This window comes from Pleuronectes platessa, chromosome 5 (genome assembly GCF_947347685.1).
Source record: "Pleuronectes platessa chromosome 5, fPlePla1.1, whole genome shotgun sequence".
NCBI classification, from domain to species: Eukaryota; Metazoa; Chordata; class Actinopteri; order Pleuronectiformes; family Pleuronectidae; genus Pleuronectes; species Pleuronectes platessa.
The window spans coordinates 19154210-19175862 of record NC_070630.1 but is presented as its reverse complement, the minus strand read 5'-3'; the positions used below and the strand labels follow the sequence as shown (position 1 = coordinate 19175862).

The 21653-nt window shown below is 39.4% G+C and overlaps 1 protein-coding gene across 8 annotated transcripts in view; it reads left to right on the top strand.

Moving 5' to 3' along the window:
- Nucleotides 1–21653, top strand: part of usp32 (ubiquitin specific peptidase 32) — a 46990-nt gene that overhangs the window by 12551 nt on the left and 12786 nt on the right. For 3 of the 8 annotated variants that reach the window (XM_053422783.1, XM_053422781.1, XM_053422789.1), the window contains exons 2-15: nt 3660–3787; nt 7180–7285; nt 9686–9804; nt 11071–11230; nt 16321–16452; nt 16648–16755; nt 17015–17130; nt 17221–17283; nt 17500–17583; nt 17738–17799; nt 17901–18003; nt 19322–19538; nt 19732–19913; nt 20546–20686. In XM_053422783.1, coding sequence (XP_053278758.1) covers nt 3660–3787; nt 7180–7285; nt 9686–9804; nt 11071–11230; nt 16321–16452; nt 16648–16755; nt 17015–17130; nt 17221–17283; nt 17500–17583; nt 17738–17799; nt 17901–18003; nt 19322–19538; nt 19732–19913; nt 20546–20686 — 1721 coding nt within the window. The remainder of the gene's footprint in view (nt 1–3659; nt 3788–7179; nt 7286–9685; nt 9805–11070; nt 11231–16320; nt 16453–16647; nt 16756–17014; nt 17131–17220; nt 17284–17499; nt 17584–17737; nt 17800–17900; nt 18004–19321; nt 19539–19731; nt 19914–20545; nt 20687–21653) is intronic. The other 5 variants (XM_053422788.1, XM_053422787.1, XM_053422785.1 and 2 more) reach the window with 3 other exon arrangements.

The following is a 21653-nucleotide window of genomic DNA, read 5'->3' as shown; positions in this document are numbered from 1 at the left end:
CTGAAGACAGAAGCAGTCAGGGGCTTGTGGGTCTCACTTAATGGCACATCAGTTTTTGTAAAGATGGAGGCAAATGCTCTTCTTTCCTCTCATTCAGATTCATACAAGTCCCCAGTTGTGCGTGGGGTTGTTTGCTCCTGCTACCCAAGTGTTGTTACAGAGTGTTCAGACCTCTGGAGGATCCACATTTCATATTAAAAACCTGTTAATTGGGAACAGCTAATCCAATTGGTCAAAAAGTATTGGTTAACATTAGGACAACGTAACGGGTTGTGTGGTTGTGTGTGTGTGTGTGGGTGCGTGTGTGCGTTTGTTTGTGTGTGTGTTCTCATGGAATTGTGGTCCGGTAGCAGAGCTGCGAGAGATGTGGTTTAATTAACTTTTTCACTGTGCTCAATAAAGTGTAAGATGGGTTGGATAGGATTATTCCACAAAGGTTTAATACAGGTTGGAACCAAAAGCAGCAACAGAGACATGGTCCACCTGCAAAGTCCATTTGATTGCCCTCTTTTGAAACAAAGCAACTTGCAGATGCTCACTATCACACTCACTGCATGCCCTTATCCTTAATAACAACTGCAGGTTTTTCGTTTTTTTGCCATTCCTTGAGTAGTTAGTCATAGCTCTGCTCATCAGGAAACTGTTTCTGTGTTTAAATTGTGCTAAGTGTGGGCAGGGGGCATCTGGAACACTGCTCTACATGGAGCAGTGTGTTCACATAAATAAAGGAATTTATATTTTTGCTTATCTTCCTGTTACTTATCTCATGATATCGTGATGATTTATTATTATTTGGGTTATTTTTTCACTCCTCCATTATATATGAAAAACCCACATCAACCAAAATGATCCCGGACACAGAGTGCATCACCAATAGGTTCTGGTGTTTGTCTTGTTCTTTTGCGCTGCAGACTGTTCTATACCAACAGCATACTCACAACTAAGCTGCTCTGCCTTGGTTTGAAATGCTCCTTTGACCTTGGCTGTGACCTTTCTAATTTGTTTTTTTTATCAGTTCTTTTTTTCTCACGGGGAGTAGTTCCCTCTAACTTCCTTCTCTGCAGCCATGTTAGCAATTCCCTCTATCCTATTTATACAAGTGTTTATTAAGCACATTCTCATCTGTCTACATAAAGCTGAAGTTGAATTACGTCGGACTTGGGCTTTGTAGAGAAAGCCGTATCCTAAGAAATCATGCAAATCAACACAAATAACAACACAAATGTGATAATTGATGTGAAATTACTCTAGGAATGCATTGTGCTTTTTTAGTACAACATCAACAGGCTGTCATGTGTAGTCTGTCCCCAGGACTGGTCGTTCTCTGGTCCTGTTGTCAGCAACAAGCCTTACCAGATGCAAAAACAAAACAATACAAAATCATCTGTACATTAAATGATTCCATTCAATGTATATTTTAAGATTTAGCAAATTTGCCTGTTTACTTTCTTACCAAGACCTGGTTGATCTACAGGGGGAGGTTGGATTAAAGACAACCCACATTTCAATCATATTTTATTTGTATAGCCCATATTCACCAATCACAATTTGCCTCATAGGGGGTGACATCCTCTGTCTTAATACTAAATAATAGTGAGAAAAAAATACCAAAAACACCCGTATTTGGAAAAACGTAGAAACCTCGGAGAGAGGCACATGGGAAAGATTCCTCTCCCAGATCGAACAGAAGAGCAATAGATGCCGCATGTAGCATATTTCAATGTGTAGGATGGCCACAAATAAATAAATAGTTTGTAAACAGTATAGCTTAGTTTTATATTTCATATTTCATTAAACTCTGTAGTCTGTGAAATTCCTATTAGGAAAGTCCTATTGGTAAAAATGTAAGTAACATTTTTGCCACTTATTTGCCAGTCTGTGTGTAACGCGAGTTACCTGTGTTACTTGACCCTGTAAGCTTTTAGTTGTTCTTATCACATGGGCGCTAAAACAAAATTGTTTACTTCCATGAATTTGATAAGAGACCTGCAGCATATTGTAGGCAGCACAGATGCTTGTCAGCCTCGGCACATATTGCAAAGAAGAGGAAGTGGAATTGTTCACTCATCTGCTTTACTGTTTAATAATTCATCGCATCCTGTGTTACCTAAAAAGATATATGTATGTATGTTGTATATACTGTTGTGGGCTCCGGGTTCTTTCTAACAGGCTACTGACAATACACATTATTTACCTTTGAGTTGCAAGGTCAGTTGTCAGACCACAGTGCTTTTTGAATGTTTTTATTTTTTCGAGACTGGCCAGGAACCACGCAGTATGATGTAGGATATTATTTCGTTTTCGTTCCTACAATCACTTAACTTAAGTCCAGACTGGAGAAGATTAGAAAACTACCGCTAATGTGTAAAAACCTGTGTGCTCACTGCTCAAAGTCATCCATCATCGTTTATAGTTATCTTGTCTACATTACAGCAAAAAATATCTAACTCCATTCGTCTAATGGTGTTATGAAATCATTGAGGGAAAAAATGGCAAAAAAAATACATAAATTGAAATACTAAAATGTCTCATTTCATCTCATCATCACATCAAATTCTATTAAACAAATAAGAGTAGCCAAGTCATATGTTACCACACAAGTGTTATTATGAATGAACTTATTTGTATTGTTTGGTCTACATTTGTAATCAAAATCTTTTTTAAGTCACTAGACCTGTTGGTTATCACGTTAGGGTTTTCAGCTCTATTGGAATGACCCGCACATCTTTACCAGTTCAGCAGACAGCTCAGTCTATAGCCACTCCTGTAACTGGAAAACTCCATCAGTGTTTGATTTGGATGATGAAACAAAAGAGCTGCATTTTTCGCTGCAAGCTCTGCACAAAACATCCACCACACAAACAATCAAAAATTTACAGTATATTGTAGAACAGTACAACACATGAGAAGGAATAATTATAACATAGGGTACCGGAGCTTTGCCCCTGGCCAAGTAAACCAGGTTTCGAAAAGGCTCTGCACTTGTGTGACAAATGAGAAATCTGAACATCCACATCTAAATGTTCAACTATGATGGCCCTAATAAACTCTGACAATTCATTCTTATTCATTGGTTCATATGATGGTTCATGTAGTGGCTGAGTTCCAGCTCTGTGGGAAATAGATGGATATTGGATGACTTGTTGGTTGTTTAGCTGTGGTGTTTTTACTCTGAAACTGTAAACCTGACCCATCTCACTCATTAGTCAACAGTGACCAAAGTATGGTTAATAGCTCATCTTTAATGGACTGTAGCTAATTTATGCGTTTATTTAAAGCCAAAAAAATGTCAGACCTCAATACAGGTGCAAGACTTACATTACATTTAGTAACTGTTTTTTCCCATTTCCTCCAAATTACAGAAAAAAAAACTTTTTTAACCCTAATTTTATGTGGGTCAGATGCTGCTGCTAATGAAACTGTGAAAAGCTTCAAATTTTTTTTACCTCACTGTAAAAAGTAAATGAAAGATACTTTATTATATCCAGTTCACATTTTTGCTTTTGACACTCCTCATTTCACTATAAAGATTATATTTATCATTCTCTCATGGAGAAAGAAAGCACTGTGTGACATCACATACAATTACCCATGTTCTGTGAAAAAAAAGTTGAGCACCTCTGAATGAATTTTCTCTTCTGATCATCTCTCCTCTGTAGTCACTGATGTGGAATTGAAACGGCTGAAGGATGCCTTCAAGAGAACCAGCGGCCTCTCCTATTACATGACTCAACAGTGCTTCTACAGGGAAGTGCTTGGAGATGGAGTTCCCCCGAAAGTTGCAGAGGTAAGCCACATTGATACTTACATTTAGCTGAACAGTCAATATGAAGAGATTACTTCTCATGAGCAAATTAAATAGTTAGAAATTAACCCAGAGACGCCCAGAAAAGAGTGATTTTGGTGGAAGTGATTTTCTCTTTTACTCTAGACAAACTGGAGAAGACTCAGGGGTTTTAAGTGGATGTATTGTGGGACATGGGGATCACTATTGGCCTGAATAGGAGTTCCAAGAGAATGTATTGCCAGGGTGACAATGGAGACATCAGCATTTTTCACCTAGAACTCTCTGTGTCGTTCTCTTTTAATTAAGGTGCAGTCGTCCTCTGATAGTTTTATCCAGCACAAAGCTCTGCATGGCGTATTGCATTTTTACTTCCTGTTATCCTGTTGAAATAGCATGATAGGTATAGGAATTAGACAGCCAGGGATCAGTCTTACGGGATCTGTCCCAGAGGTCCTTTTAAAATCAGAGTTAGTAGTTGTATGACTGATATAATTATAGTATAGTGAAAATGCAACACAAATACATATGTATTGTCTCGATGGTAGGTAAAGGATCTCCTCAGTAGAACCTCAGCTAGTGCACATCTCTGGTCAACATCAGAATTTACACACCCACAGTTACAGTAGATTAGGGCTGCATGATATAGCGGAAGTTGAAAAGTTAATAACTAACATTGTGGTAATCTGGATATTGTTGGCAAATTGCTAAATATTTACAGGGACAATGTGCCCTCATTGTATTGCCTATAAAACTGTGGCTCAGAGGGTAGCGCGGTTGTCCTTTAAGCAGAGAGTCGGTGGTTCAATCCTAGTATTCCCTATTCAGCCGTGTTCTTCGGGGAGATTCTGCCTTCTGTGGACAGGGCTGGATTTCATCATCACTTCGCTGTGCACTGCCTCATTATACTACAGCAAATTTATTGCACATAGTTTCTTCTATTAACTAAAACAGTGTTAGAATATAGAACATCCCCACAGCAGATGAAACCATGAGCTCATGGGGGCTGCAGACCGTGCATCAACCAGGGCTTCTTACAGCGCTCAGTCCTTCTGGACATAAATTTCCTTCAGAGTTCATCGACAAGGGCAGTGTTAGTCATCCTGTCCTCCCCCATATCCTGCCAGAATCCTTAAACACTATGCTTACCTCAGTGAACATTACAGCTCATCTTGCCTCGTCTTTCTCTCAGCATCTTTCTCCCTCTTCTCCTCCTTTGTCACCATGACAGCAGTAAGAGGTCCAGATTTAAAGTGACTGCTGCACAGTCTGATATTTAAAAGAAAGACTGATCACTTGTCAAGAAACAGATGTTCTTTTTTATCAGCAGCAATTTACACATAAACTAGATCTATCATCTGATCAAATACATTATTTTCATTATTTTTCATATGAGGCTATTCACAATAACTTGTAATGGGTGAAAATAGAATCTGTGTTTCAAACAGGAGGGGCTCAGATTTGGCTGTAGTGTGACTATTTGTGTATCTACTCAGGTCAATATACTGCTTTTCTTTTGGACATTAGAAAGCTTCACAAAGGATGTTTTTTTCTTTTAAAATGATTGAAAAGTTTCCAGATCTCAGCACCACCTCATATTTTCATTTAGACCCCTTTTCAAAACTGATTGTTTAGCGCTTATTATATACGTGGACACAAGCAAATTCATTCTTAATGCTTCCTGAGATCCAGTCCCTTAGACCACATTTAGAGGTGGTCTGGGACACATGTGGCCTCATTCTTTTAGCTGCATGATGCAAATCTATCCTGGGCCTCATACGAAGGACCGCTCACTCTGCTGAGGTCTCTGACCTGCAGTTTCATTATAAAATCAAATGTATTTTTACTCTGCAGATAGTAACAGACAATTGCTCTTCTTATAGTGACCTTATGGGGTGTAACGGTACATACAAATCACGGTTCGGTACGTACCTCGGTTGTGAGGTCACGGCTCTGTACGTTTTCAGAGTAGAAACAAGGAACAGAAAACAGAAAACACTGAAGATGATTTTTTATTTCCTTTTAGTAAACCCTGGTTAACCATGGCTGTGTGTCTCTTAAGTAATATTACAAAGCAAAATAACAGTTAATTAATTAATAAAAATTGTGAAATAAATATGCAGCCTTTAAAAAATGTACTGTACTTAACAGCACTGTTATTGCTTTGGATGATTATTATTATTAAATATATGTATTTTTAGTTTTTTTAAATTCTAAATAATTGTCCACCTTGTTTCCCAGGGTTTGATGCCCTGTTGGCACCAAAAATGTCTCTGCTGTGGAGACCGCTCTCACTCTAGGGACAGAGGTTTATCACTTTCAGTGTGTGTTTGATCCCCCCCTCTGTTCTATCTCTGTTTTGGGGGAAAAGACAGGAATATGAACACTTAAAAAAGATGTTAGAATCAAACAGATTTAACAGAAAAAATTGATATTTGAATAATAAAATGAACTGGTCACTTATTTTGGTGATAGTGAAATGAAAATGGATTCAGAATCAGAAGGCGACCAAATGCTATAGAGGACATAACCTATTTCTAGTTCCCTAAAATTGATAAATCATATAACTGTACCACATACACTAGAAGTGAAAATATGCATACATTTGCCCATTTTAGTTGGTTGAAGTGTTTTGGTACTTACTTTGCTCAGAGCTCCACAGTAATGCAGCATTCCCAAGAAGCCAGCGGGGATGGACTGAAAGTGCGGCTGATGGTTTACTCCTGCTGAAAGGCAGAAGCTGGCATGTCCTGCTGGTTTCTTGGTTGGTTGCCCTTGTTAGCAGACAGAACTCTGCTACTCTTACTTACTTTAAATAAATATTAAATATTGTCATCAAATAGTCTTGAAGCAACTTCAGTGGCTAGACGATATATCTTCCGCATTACAATCAAAATGAGACTTGAGGTCGCTCGGTTTTATATTGAAGTAGCTTTTCCAGGTAAAGATTAACAATGAGGCACACAATATGTAGGAAAATACACAAATACTGTAGAAGTCTAGAGGAGTATAATAAGATAGAAAAAACCTTCATCAATGATTACTCAAACTAAAAAAGTAAAGTGACAAATGAGAAGAACAGCTGATCAGATTAAACAAAGGCGTGTGTTGTTTTTATCACTGCCCAGGTGGAGATAACGTGTATATGTAGAGAAAGGGCGTCTCAAAGTGGACATTCCTTTGTTACACTGACTGAGTATAAATAGATTTGAAAACCTGCTTAACTCTGAGGAGATTCATTTAATAAAGATTGCACACGCTAGAATCACACATACTTCAAGTTGTTATATTAAAAAAGTTATTATAGTCTATTAACTGTGTGTTAAAACAGCAGCAGCAGAGTGTGAAGTAGTTTGTCTGTTTCTCACACTGCCATGTGTTTTTTTGTGGTCTAGGTTATTTACACCTCGTTTGGAGGCTCATCTAAAGGACTACACTTCAACAATGTGATCGTGGGCCTGGTTCTTCTGACCAGAGGACGCGATGAGGAGAAGGCCAAATGTAAGTGACTTATGATGAGACTGTTGACGTTTTGTTACCCCCATATGTAAAATCTGTTGCCATCTGAATGATTCTGATCAACATCTTCTGTCTAAATATCTTCTAATGAGAATCTGACATGAAAAATAGAAATCATCCAGTGTCCAACATACATTCAGCCATAATGTCCATTTACCCTTTTTTTCCATTGCACGTGGGTCTTGTTTTTACAAAAAGATGAATCTTGATAACATATCACCAACACAGTCGTTTAGTGGAGTAGCATCAACCCTGCATTTTAATACTGTTCGTTTGACATAGTTTTTTTTATCTTGAGCGCCACCTGGAAAATGTTATACTATGTTCAGATGAGCCTGGCGCTTTAATCCGGTGAAGCCAGAAATATGAATCTGTGACATTATTGCCCATTTATCATTAAAAAAAAAAGCAGGAGTAAAAAAGAGCCTGAGTTAGAGTAAAAGGGTTCAATAAGTTAAAATGATTACTTTTTATGCAGTAAGGGATACATTTTTTAGTGGATGATGAAGTGTAAAAAGTGTGGAGTGCTTTGTAGACCTGACGTGGGAGACCGGCAGACTAGCCTTTCCACGACAGGATTTTATTTTAACTTCTCCTTCATTAACGATTTGTAAAGTCATAGTAAAGATTATATTTTTAATTCATTTTTCACAGAGGCTTTAGAGGTCAACCCACAGGGGGCACAACACACACCCAAACAGTTCTCATACAAATCTGGTGGCCAGGATTCCACAAATTTTTGGTGCACATCCTCTGGGGAATAGTATTAACCTAGATTAGAAGTGTCATTGATCGATGGATGTAAGTTTGTCTTATTCATCAAAAACTACCGTGTTAGAGACCAAAAAACTGCAAACAATGTGCGAATCGGCCTGATGGTGCCGCTGTGATTTCAGACCAAAACTGTAGAACCCATCCATATGAGTCTTCATGACTTGAAAAATGACACTTATCTCAAACTCAATGTCATCAACAATAATGTCCAAGAAACAATAACAGCATTTCCCATGGCAATTTGATTAGTTGGTGAAATGTGACAGATAGTTTGGATGCAAACTCAACAGTAAATTTGTTGATCTTGTTGTGGGACTTAATGGGAAAGATTGATCAAAACACATTAGTCCAAAACTTCATGAAGGTCGTGCCTAGCAGAAAATTGGCCATAAGTCAAGCTGTCACTTGAACAACCCTGATTAAACTCAGCGGGCAAAAGTACCACTGGATCCTGAGCATTCTAACCAATACACCAAAATTCCAGTTAAACCATTTAAAAAAACAATAAATCAAACATATGGCACATCCAGGAGTAATTGTAGATGAAACAGGGCAAGTATTTGCTGTTGAGTTAAACATTGTAGCTTCCTGCCATAATTCTTTTTTCTTCTTCCTTTCTGTTCATAGAAACATTTCACAGTTACGTTTCATGTGAACATTGAGTGGGAGCCTCTCTCTGTGTCTGCTCAACTGATCTGTACAGTGGGAGTATAAAAGTGGCCGCCAGTGGCCTCGTATGCAGTAGACTGTTGTTTTCTGCCTGTGTTCCTGACACAATTAGATCTGCGGATTCCATGTGTGTTCTCACTACTTCTCTTCAAGGTGCACTGCCGTTATATCCACTTCCCCCTGAAGCTAAAAGCAATTCTGATTTGTTTCAGAGAAGTTCCATATTTTTGTGTCAGTTTGGCCTGGCAGATGACGTGATAGGTTAAGAGACATAAATCAGAGCTGCAGCTAATTATGAATGCTTTACTGTTGCAGTTGGGTAGAGAACAATTCTCTGTTATTGCTGAGTTGTTCCAAAATTGGATTAAAGTTGGTGATTGTTCTTGTGTTTGGAGAGAGCGTAACCTTTAGCTTTCACTCACCCTTAGAAATACTCAAAATGCCTCTTGGGAGTCGAAGTTAACTTTTTACATTCATATATATATATACATTGCTCATCTTTTGTACTGATGAGTCAAACCGAAGTGAAAATACTCCAACTGTCAATCATCCTACGTCGTCCTTGTAAAAGAACAGAACAGGATGTGTGGTTTGAGTCAGAGACACACAAATTAACTGCAACCTCCCAATTTTAACTAACAAGTCATGTTTCAAGGAATTTTAACCTTCATGAATGTAATAGTTATTTTATAGTGAACAATATTGATTGGATAAAATGTTCTTTCCATCTGACATTTCATCTCGCCCTCTTTCTGTATCATCCTCATTCTTATTCAGACGGTTGTGGTTGATGTGTTGCAGACTGTTTAATCCATCAGGACATTATCCACATCAAAGCTTCTATTGTCATTAATACTGCTATGTGCAAGTGGGCTGACTTCCTGTGATAAAGCTCATCTCTGACACTGTGTGTGTGTGTGTTTGTGTCTGTGTTTACAGACCTCTTCAGCCTGTTTGCCAGTGATCTGGGCGGATACGCTGCCAGAGAAGATATAGAGGCAGTTCTGCAGGTCCTGGATGGAGAAATTCCCACCTCCCTCAAGAAATGCTTCAGCGAGGTCAGCAACACTCACCAGAACACATGTCCTAGTTAATATCTATCTAGACTGATACCTAGAATATCACCACTGTCTCTTCTCAGGTTGTATCATTGAGTTAGTTTTTATCATTCTAATAGTGATCTTTTGTTTCATGGTCATAAAACAGATTTTGTCAGGAGTTGGAACCAACTCAACTGAGATGATAACTAAGTTTGGTTTTATAGGAAGTTATTAAGAATTTGTTCTCTCAATCTAGTTCCTGTTTTTCTATTTCCATCTTGCCAGCTGTGGTTTCGACCTGAGTCTGCCTCTGAAATGTTACAATTTATGTTAATAGGATTTTAATTTAGAATGCTCAAACTATTTAAATTATTTAAATGTTTTTAGGCACTTACATACAGCTTAATAATAACATTTTTACAGGAGACTTATATTTTAGGAACAGCAAGGCTGTTATTATTACACTAGTTATTATTATTACTATTGTTATTGTACCAACTAGGCACACAAAGATTACATAACATATCCCGTGTCTATTTCACAATTTTATGGTTTTTCACACGATGTTGAAGAAAATTTCCAATGTTATTATTGTGTTCGAACATATTTATCTTTAACTTTAAATTCTCTTTGAAGAGGTCTTAAAATGTTTCCTATATATACCCTTCTCTTACAGTTTTAGAAAATAAACCTTCTGCCTCCAACCACATTAAATATTACTGGAAGCAGTAGGTGTTTTGTCAGCGAGTAATTACAGGGCTGTCTCTGGACCAATGATTTTCAACACAGTGTGTAATAATTACAGTGGGGATTGAGGATTTACATCCATCATATTCATGTAACATTAATACGTTTTCATATTCAAGCCTCCTGCAGATTTGTCCATTCTCCGTATTCTGTCAGTGGTGCATTTAAATTCTGATGTTTCTGATATAACACTTTGCTCTCCTTCTAATAAACGGTCTACTTTGAAATTAGATGACAACTGAAGTGAAAGTTTTTTTTTTGGTGCTTGTTCCATGATCTTTTGTCACATGCTTCTGTCAAATGGCCTTCGAGTGTCCCAGAGCCCAGTGTCACCCCTTCAAATGATTTGTTTTATGCAGCAGAAAAAGGTTAAGAAATTCATATTATACTGTTTCAAAGAAACAAGAGAAACTGTTTCATATAAACCTGATATGAATGAGCAGCGTGACAGGAACACAGAACAGAACACAGGCAGAAAAAAATGGGGACGATGTCAGATATAGACCAACCTAATACTGTGATCATTTGTTGGGTCAGGGTGACAAGGTGAACTACGAGCGCTTCAAGAGCTGGTTGCTGCAGAACAAGGAGGCCTTCACTTTGTCCCGATGGCTTCTCTCTGGAGGAGTGTGTGTCACACTCACTGATGACAGCGACACACCCACCTTCTACCAGACCCTGGCTGGCGTCACACACCGTGAGTTCATAACCACACAACTTCTGGCCTTGATGTGTGAACTATTTTTGCAGGAAGTGTTGACTTTCATTGACACCAATAAAAACAACTACCAAAGCGGGGATGAACAGATTTTGGTTCACTATGAAACTGTAGCAAGACAAATTAGAAAATATGGGGGTTGTTTGATGGCAAACACTGATGGAGATACATAATGCATTAATGCAACTTAAAATATGAACTGCTCTGTTATAAGTCTATGCACCTCAGATAATTGCACCAACCATATAGTCACAAACCAAAGTTTATCAGTATATGAGTCATTAAGTCTCATAAGATGCTTTCAGACATGCACTGAATCTTTCAGAAGGGCTGTATGTGAAAATGCAGATGTTTGAGTTGGTTGCATGTCATCCATCTTCAAACACATTAACATATACCTGATTATCAATAGTTGTTTTTATTTCCAATACTGACAGTGGTAATTTCATTCTTCCTGGGTTGTTACGATAAATGTATAGGTGACCAAGTGGTGGATGCTATTCACTGATTCTATTTTAATTGACCTATTAATTAATCAGTGTGCAATTCAAATGAATTAAGGTTATATCTGATTACATCAAGTGAATCAGAGAGTGAGCAAATTTCACACAAGCATTTTGCCTTCATTTTTTAAACTCCTCAGTATAATGCTAGCAGCTATAGCTTTCAGGGCTCTCTATCAAACCAACACTCATTTCTGTTGTTTGCTGTCTCCAAGTTCTAAACAGGGCAGAAAATGAACATTCAATTATTCTAGTTGGGAAACTACTGGCAATAATGAGGTAGAAATGGCTCCTATGGACCCAAGCTGCAGCTGCACAACCTGATTAAAGCTGCTCTAAAATCATTTTAACTTTGTATGGAACACATTAGTGTTGCACAGTACCATAGTGCTGATGAAGTTATATCTGTGTGGGTGTGTTTGTGTTACAAGGAAAAAGAAAAAAAAAACAGGTTGTTATTGATACTGATATTAGCCTAGCAGTTAAAGTCAAAACCATATAAACACAATTCCCCAGGTGGACCGTGCATGTTGTACCCCTCTCTACCTCTCTCTTAGGGATGAACCAAACCACAAACTAATGGATGTGAGATAATCATTCCAATTCAAATAGCTTTTTGGGCAGTTTTATTATAAAGTTCAGTGTTGTCATTATTATTAACATCCATTCATTTACAACATGGCACGGATTTGAGTGTTTAGTGCCACATCAATATTGCATTGTACATGGAGGATTCCAATCAGTGACACAAAGTGAGGTCTACAGAATCTACATTTATGGAGAAGAGAGCATTGTTATCAGATCGGTATTTGGTATTGGCAGATATCCTGAGATCAGGCATCCTCTGAAACTCAGATATTGTTATAGTTTTCAGACATTAGCAAGCCCCAGAAGTTGCATGTTTCTAGAAGGCACATAAGCTATTTCTTTACAGTGTTTGAGTTCTGAAGTTTTTAATTGATCATCCTATTGTATATATGTAAGACATGTAGATTTGTAAGTCAAAAATAAGTTGTTTGTCTTCAATTTATCATCAGAATTCCCTATGTTTTAAGTACCATAAATAATTAATTGTCAGTATGTGGGAAATTATAATATATAATAAAATACATAGATAGAGTTCATCTTAAATTGCAGGCCAAGTAAATTTAGCCAGGCTTTATTTTGCCAATTAAGGACAGAGGGCTGGAAAGAGCCTGTCTTGTCCAGAGAAACTGGATGCTGCCTGTTAATCTGCTCCCAGCTTATCCTCTTAACTTTGTGTCTCTGTATGTTTGTGTGTGTGTGTGTGTGTGTTGGAGAGAGTGACTGACACACTCTTGGTCCATGACTCTTGCCAGAAGAGGAACACCAAGCTTGACTCATGGCAGAGCTTATCACAGTGAATCCTCCATGCACTTGCTAGCTTCTGACTCTGTCACAATATTATCAGTGTAGAAATCCGTGGGAATATCAGCTTTCTGCACAGGATAACAGTTTGTGATCACGGCTACTACAGGAACTTTACTATGATACATGCTGGCTGTGGCGACCCCTCTCTAAGGATGTTCCCTGGATAATGGTATGGTATCTCTGCTGCCACTCGGAGAGAGTCGCACCTCTAGGTGGGTATGAGGTCAGCAGTGCACCTGAGCAGTAAATTGATAGAAGAATTTGTGGCCACTACTGTTCTTTGAATGTCAGTTACCTTATGACTGACATTCATGGTCACTTGTGGAAAAAGTCATCGTTGGAATAGTTTGTTCGAGTTCAGGCTCAAGTTCCTTTCAACTCCTTTCAACCTTTTTAATTGACGCAAATTAAAAAAAAAACAATTTTATCTTATTGTTGTTAGCATTGGTTTAAGAATTTACAATAAATATCTTCTTTTTTTTGTTAGACTTATGAGTAGGACTGGAGAGCATAACTTTTTGAATAACAAATTGAATGTTTGTAGGACCCAGTACTGAAAGTGGATTGCTTATCTTTATGGCTGTTTTACAATGCATTTATTTATTAGGTCCTTGAATTCAACCTTTCATTCGCTGCCAGCACTGATACTAAAAAATCGACCCTTTACTCCCTACTTGTGAGGCATATTGCTCTTTTCAGGGAAACCATAGTTAGCTTACAGACCAATGGCGGAGCAGTCAAACATATTCTGTCTTCAGTATCTTAAGTCACTCATATACCGCCAATGCATTTAAGATCCTTAAGCATTTGGCAAAGTGGATAGCAATTATTCTACAGGTTTGAAGACCAACAAAGAGTGACAGTAAGCACTGCACTGATGAGTGTAGAGGGGCAGGAACAACCCTGAAATGGATGGATGTGCAGTAGGAGATCCACAGTCGGGTAAATGAGTTTTGCAGAGTAGCAGTCAGATGGATGAACAGCGTTCAGCATAGCAAACAAAATTATTTATTTTCCTTTTGGTCTGCTAGAACTCATCAGTGACAGATTCAAAAAGATTCCGCAGTCATTCCCTTGCTGATACTCAGGGCTTGATACATGTGATTTGAGCCTGAGCTTTGTTCTTTAGCACTAATGTGTGGGGGATTGTTCACTTGTTTTGAGGGTTCTTGCCTGCTTTATTTCTGAGTTAGTAATGTTCAACTGAACTTTGAGAACTGAAGGTAGTCTCTAGTGCTTGCTCCCTGTTTGAGTCCATAATCTACAATATTTGATCAGTGTCATACTATTCCCTCCCCCTTAGATTGTAACTGATAAAATTGGTGAATGCTCCCTCCTAGTCTGTTTAAGTTGAAACATATGAGCCAGGAAGCAGAGTTCAACCAAGGCAGTTAAAGGTGATTCAGTGCTTCCCAGTCAGGCAAAGGTCAACTGCGCTGATATTCACCTCCGGACTCCAGCAAATCACAACCGAAACAAGAGGGGAACATCCCTCTCAGACCGTCCATTCATCAGGGTTCTGGTTCACCTGCAGTTGGCCTTAAAAAGCATCATCATCCCATCCGAGAAACTGTCACCAAAACCTGCTGTTAGCAATTTGCTTTGTCAGCTCACAGTGAATATCTACCAGGAATCACCTGCCATCTCATTCGTGTGTCTTTGTTTTGACACCTGTCATATGTTTTGGCTCCATGCTAAAGGCTAACTGGTTAACTCCAGAATCCTATTACCCTAAGCTGTGGATTAGCATGTTGGAAGGGGGGAGGCTGCTTCATTGAACCTGGCACGGCTTCATATGCTATATTGGTCTGATCTGTATCACTTCAATACAAGCTGAGTCAAATATTCCACAAAGTGGCTGTTACCTAACCACACCTTGTGTTTTCCGTGGTATCATTAGCGCTGCCACAGTATAAATAGGTTACATCATCTGTTGACTTCATCACCTAACTAAGGCATTTCCAATAAGGCTGCAACAAAAGATTTTTATTTTCAACCTCATGAGTGGTTATTCTGATTCTTAAGGAGTTAGTGACAGATACTCATCATCAAAGTTCAGTCTCTGCAGATATTCAGTTAACCTTGAAAAAGACAAAAATCTATCTTGACTCTGTAGTAGCTGTTTATTTAAATGATCAGTTGACAGTAGTTGTTTATTCATCATCTGTCAACCTACTGATGGTACATGTGTATTGATTAATACACTAATACTTTTACCCCACACACCAGAGGAGACTTATAACAAGACAAGATTAACCCATATCAAAGGCAAACATGTTTGTCATGTTGGAGAAAGTGTGACGGTGGACGGTGGCAAAAGATAAAGAAAAGCTTGTGCATAAAACTGAGGTGATTGACTGGACTATGATGGTTGAGAGTAGAACAGAGACCAGCTTGGTGATCACAAACAAATCCCTCCAACCCCATCACCACACTCTGGTCTGTCAGAGGAGACACATTGGTCTCCTCCTCAGGTGATCTGCTGTCGGTCAGTAGCTACTCTGTGATGAGGAGTGTGTATCTGTGTGTGTCAGTGTCGTTCTCCCTATCCCCACCAGTCATCAGCACCAGTCTTTGATGAACACAAACCCTGTCGCTCAGGTTTTCTCACTGCTCTGCACTTAGTACCTTATTCATTTTTCCAAGCACTGTACCTTAATACTTAACACTTTTCTCCATTTGATGCATTATATATTTCTACTGTTGACCAACTCATTTATACATGCACTACATCTTGTTATTTTTTATTTTATTTATTATTAACCATTTGGCTTGGGTGTCTTTGTGTAGCTGTGCTGTTATGATGACCAGTATTCTTTAGACATGACGTACATCTAGAAGTTATAGTTACTAAAATGTATCTGTTTTTACGAATGCTTTAAAAACTTAAACCAACAAAATGATGTGGGATTTTATAATATAGCTTGTGTCTTTTGTACACTTTACACAGTCTATCAAGTACATTCTTACCTGGTATTAATATCATTCAGGAGGCCTTGTGAATTACTGCATAATCCTAGACAAGAAGTACAAAATACAAACTTTCCACTCACCTTCTCTCCTATGATTTCAACACAGTGAAACAGGGAGAAGTACCGGTAATCTTTCTGAAGGATGCTGCTGCAAATTGTATTTATCTGTTTCTAATGCTTCTCCTCTCCTTCTCTCTTGCAGTGGAGGAGACGGACATTATAGACTTGGAGAAGCGCTACTGGCTGCTGAAAGCGCAGTCAAGAACTGGCCGCTTCGACTTGGAAACCTTTGTCCCACTGGTCTCTCCACCTATCCATGCCTCACTGAGTGAAGGTTAGACCCAATTTATTCAAATGTATTCCTCACATGTTCCTTGTCGCACATGTTTTTTTATTACACAGAGATACAATTTAGAGCTACATGGTCTTACTCTGGTCTTTATTCTTTCAATCCATGCCCTCACCAGTAAATACAACCCTCGTAATACTGAGTATAAATATAATATGTCTTTTGGATCTTATTTTCCAGGCCTGTTTCACGCCTTTGATGAGAATCGGGACAATCACATCGACTTTAAAGAGATCTCTTGTGGACTCTCAGCATGCTGCAGGGGGCCCGTCGCTGAGAGGCAGAAATGTAAGCCGTGCTTTGGTTTCAACCCATTTCAGATAAATTCATCCCAGAGGCTTCACATAATGACACCAAGCCTTTTTATCGTTACGTGTGTCGTCTGTTTCTTCTTTGTCTGTTATCTCTCATCAATGGAAGCATATTGGATTTCCCTGCTAATAGACTATAGTGCTTGGTCAAGGCTTCAAATAAAGCTTTTGTAGCAGTGCTTTGCTTCATATCCACATTTGTATTTTGCCTTGACATCACTTTTTTTCTTTGGCAGTTTGCTTCAAAGTGTTCGATGTGGATCGTGATGGGGTTCTGTCTCGAGATGAACTCCATGAAATGGTGGTGGCTTTGCTGGAGGTGTGGAAGGACAATCGCACAGACATACTCCCTGTAAGTTCACATCCATCTGTTCATTCGTCAGTCAGGATGTGAGCTGGTGTTTCGTGCTACTTCATGCTGATACATTTTGTTACCTTGCAGGAGCTGCACAGTAGCGTGTCAGACATCGTTGAGGGTATCCTGAAGATGCATGACACAACCAAGGTGAGACAAAACTCTTTTTGACAGAATCAGCTTTGATGCAGCTGACAAGACATTGATATTTTGACCCCAACTTATGACATTGATTCAGAAAACGTAAACACCACATCACACTGGGAGCTGCCCAGTTCACTTTCAACAACCACACAGCCACAATCTTTCTTGTTTTACCTCTAAACTGGAAGCTACTGACCTTCATGTTGTTTCACCCCTTACCAGCTGGGTCACTTGACTCTGGAGGACTACCAGATATGGAGCGTAAAGAGCGCATTGGCCAATGAGTTTTTAAACCTTCTTTTCCAGGTCAGTAAAGCCACACATTGGTAAAGTTTGACTGACTATGATGGGGATGATTGATGATGTTAATGATAATGATAATGATAGTAATAATATATAGTAATAGTAATCATAATAATTTCTATACCATGCGTGTGTTTTCTACTTGTTATTCCTCTAGGTTTGCCACATAGTCCTGGGGCTCAGACCTGCCACTCCTGAAGAGGAGGGACAAATTATCAGGTACGTACATGTCCTAATTATTGACAAATTACAGGTACACAACTTTAAGGAATAAACTGTTTGACCTTCGGTGTTGTTTGTTTGAATGTTACTTCATGTAGAGGCTGGTTAGAGAGGGAGAGCAGACATGGGCTGCAGCAAGGCCAGAACTGGTTCCTCATCTCCATGGTGTGGTGGCAGCAATGGAAGGACTATGTCAAATACGTAAGTCAAGTTTGTATATGTAATGATACTAACACTGCATATCCATTTAACAGATGTTGTCCATGTCTAATGTCTCAGCGCGTGTTCTGTGTCATACAGTCTGCTGTTCTGTGCCTGGTAGCTGATAACAAGGATTCAGAAAATGTGGTGCTTTAATGATTACAACTTCTTAAAACATTTTTAAAATAAGTTCTGAAGTGTAAATGGCTGGTTTGGGATACAGGAAATAGTTATGATTAAGTTCCACATTTTGGTAAGAGGAAGTGTATGTTTATTCCTACTATTCAGACTGAATGGCAGTTTTGTTTCCGCTGCAGCTCTAACATCCCTCACATCTAAATCAGTTTCAGTCAGCAGTGGTACTTTTTTTAAGCAGTTGACTATTTAAATTTCAGTCAAACTACTATGCAGATTTATGAGTCGTTTGAGTCAAAAGGTTTTTGGGTTAATTTTTGGTTCCCGTTGTTCTTTCTCTGGTACAGGAGGAAAGTGTACCATAGATAATGAAAATATTCCTTGAAGATAATGAAATAAATGTTGTTTGTATTGAGTAGAGGTAGGGAAGGTAATCCTTGAAGGTCCGACTACATCTTGAAGATCATTTGACCTCAGGGTCTCCTGAGGCAACAACTGTGATGCACGTCATTTTCTAATTGGATCATTCAGATCTGGATTGACCTTGTGTTGTGTTGCAGACAGAGTGGATTCTTAATCTGGTTCCCAAAATGTAACTTGAAAGTGTTTCCTCTGACTGATTTGTGTTCTTTAAAATCACTACTTGCTGTGGCCACGCTTTGCCTTTTAACTAGAAACATTTCTCCTCTCTTCCCTTTGAGGCTCTGTGTCAAGGTACCTGGCTGGTTGCTTGTTTATTTTTTTTTGTATCTTGGAGAATTGGCCACAGTTCTTGTGTGTCTCATTGTTGTCTGTCTCCTCATTTGATCCTAGACTAATTCCATGATGCTGAGTAGAGGGCTCTGTGTTCTTCTTGTCCCTGTATAAAGTTCTTTATTACTATATGTCTGTATGTAGGCCTCTTTGTCCTGCCGCAGATTCATTTTGGGAGCAATCAATTGTTAATATGCACTGTTAAAGTAGTGTGTCCCATTTTAAGAGCCTTGTTCTTTCACAGATTTCTGATACTCCTATAGCTTTTAAAAGTGCCACTGATGCGGTTTTAGATGTTACTTGCATACCAGTTTATGCGACGAGGTTCGTAACTGCTTCTTTTACAATAACCTCCCACCGGGACAGAGGCAGTGACTGTCATGAGTGCAAACACCACATTAATATCACATATCACTTTAAACAATGACAGGGCAGTCCCTGCTGTTGTCTTCCTGTCCAGGAGCATAAGGGCATCGTGGTGGAGCAGCCATCCATCCTGAGCTCACTCCGAAGTCCGATGGCCACGGCCACCATAGAGCCTGCCCCTCCGGATAGACTGGGAGGACTGGGAAACTTCAGCGCTGTCAGCCCCACTGAGGAGAGGTCACCTGATGCTGTGTCCAGTGCCTCAGAGGCCACAGAGACTGGTCAGTCACTTCACTTAACAAATTTCACATGACAGATCTTACATGTATGTTCAACAGATCCCATACTAAATCTATTCCGATGTAATTGTCCACATTTTGTTAATTAAAAAAATAAATAATTATTTGTTGTGTTTTATATGAATTTTGTCCCCTCTATGTGTGTGATCTGGGTGCTTTTACTCCTGTCTACCAGCAGCCCTGAGCCCTTATGTAGCTCCATCTGCTACAGAGAGCTGTTTTGCCCGTCAGCACAACGTATCAGACAACAACAATCAGTGTTTTTCTGGAGCCAATGGACAACTCCCCTCCCAGGTGGCAGCACAAAGACCTGGAGCTATCGACAACCAGTCTCTGGTCACCACCGACCCAATGAAGGCAAGGAGTGTGTGTGTATGTTGTTGTTGTTGAGCGAGTCCTTCTTGGTCTGTTGCATTACATAAAAATTGTACAGTAAGAGCATTAACTGTCCCACAAATTAACTGTTTGGCTTGTTGTTGACTGTCACTTTGAAAGCAACTTATATTACATATTATGAGAAGACTGGCTGCCTTTAAAAAGCAGAAGCATCAATCTAGAGCTTTTCAATATGTAAAAAATTATATTTTATGTTGTTACAATTATTTACTGCTCTAAAGATAGTTTGAGTTTTAATCCTGACTAACTAGTGCTACATCAGAAAACCAATGATCCGCAGTCAGGAGGTAATCATGTTGCACAGATCATACATCACATTCATTATCTCTGGCATGTTTGAAATATGAGAACAGTGAAGTTACTTAGTTTCAGAGAAGACTCAGAGTGTTGTGCGTTCCCTCCGGGTTTGTGTACTGAACCAGGCTCATCTGTCCTGCAACTGCTGCAAGAAGCCATGCATTTAACAAACAGTTGTGATCCCGATCCTTTGACAATAGAAGCAGATCTCACAGCTTGTTGTTCTTAACAGCATTTGCCTTCAGCCCATGTATAACAAACCAACAAGTGTCTTTTATTCTGCTGTGCCCCTGCAGGCCCCCACGTTAACCATGGAGGGTGGCAGGCTGAAGCGCTCCCGGCAGCTGGTGCCTGATGGAGACTTTGAGACGGTGCCAGAGCCGGTGTGGCGGGCGCTCTACCACTGGTACGGTGCCAACCTCAGTCTGCCGCGTCCGGTGAGTGAAGACAACAAAATAACTTATCTGTGTCATACAGTACTGTCAAATATTCAATACACAGGGAATACACTGAGTGTGACGTCAGAAGAAAATGGCCGCCGTGTAAATGCACATGTAAAAAACAGCTGATATCTGTCTCATAGCAGCGTGAGAGTTAAACTGTAAGAGAAGAGAAAAGTTAAAAAGAAATGTCTCCACTATGAAGTCTTTAATAGTTTTGGGACCAGCCGTGCATGGTTCAGCAATATATATATCCAAGAGGATTCTCCCTACCCTGTCTGGTGCCCCTGAGCAAGGCACCTTACTCCCCAAACATCTGCTCCCCGGGCGCCGTACATGGTCGCTCACTGCTCTGTGTGTCCTGCACCAGATGGGTCAAAAGCAGAGGTTAAATTTCCCTACCTGCATGAGTGTGCCTGTGCATGTCTGTGCATGTGTTTGGGACTAATAAATGCATCTTAATCTTAATCTTAATCTGAGAGAGAAATGCCACCTAACCAAATCTTTTGGCTACTAAGTATCCTCAAGTCACTATTGGCTAATTGTCACAAAAATGCTCATGACCCAATTTCCTTCACATCACCTCAGGGTGCTTTTACACCTGAACTGTTAATTCAGTCAGGGAATGAAATGAACAATGAAAACCGGTCTGCTGTGTGTGTCAGTTTATCTGGTTAACTCGGGCTCGGGTGAAATGTGTCATTTGTACACTGACGCAGTCTAAACAACTGCACCGTCTCTCGAAGAAGGGTTTCTCCGGCCAGCTCCAATTAAGCTCTGGTGCCAATCAGCACATGGAGTGGGAAATATGAAGGAAGCTAACTTGTTAACATGGACCATGATTTAACGATGATTGCCCATTGATCAGTGGAGCAGAGGCGTGTTGTGAATGTGTCCAACTCTTGCATGTATTTATATCCTATTGTAAAAGAGAGTGAAACATAGTGACCACACAGCTGCTGAT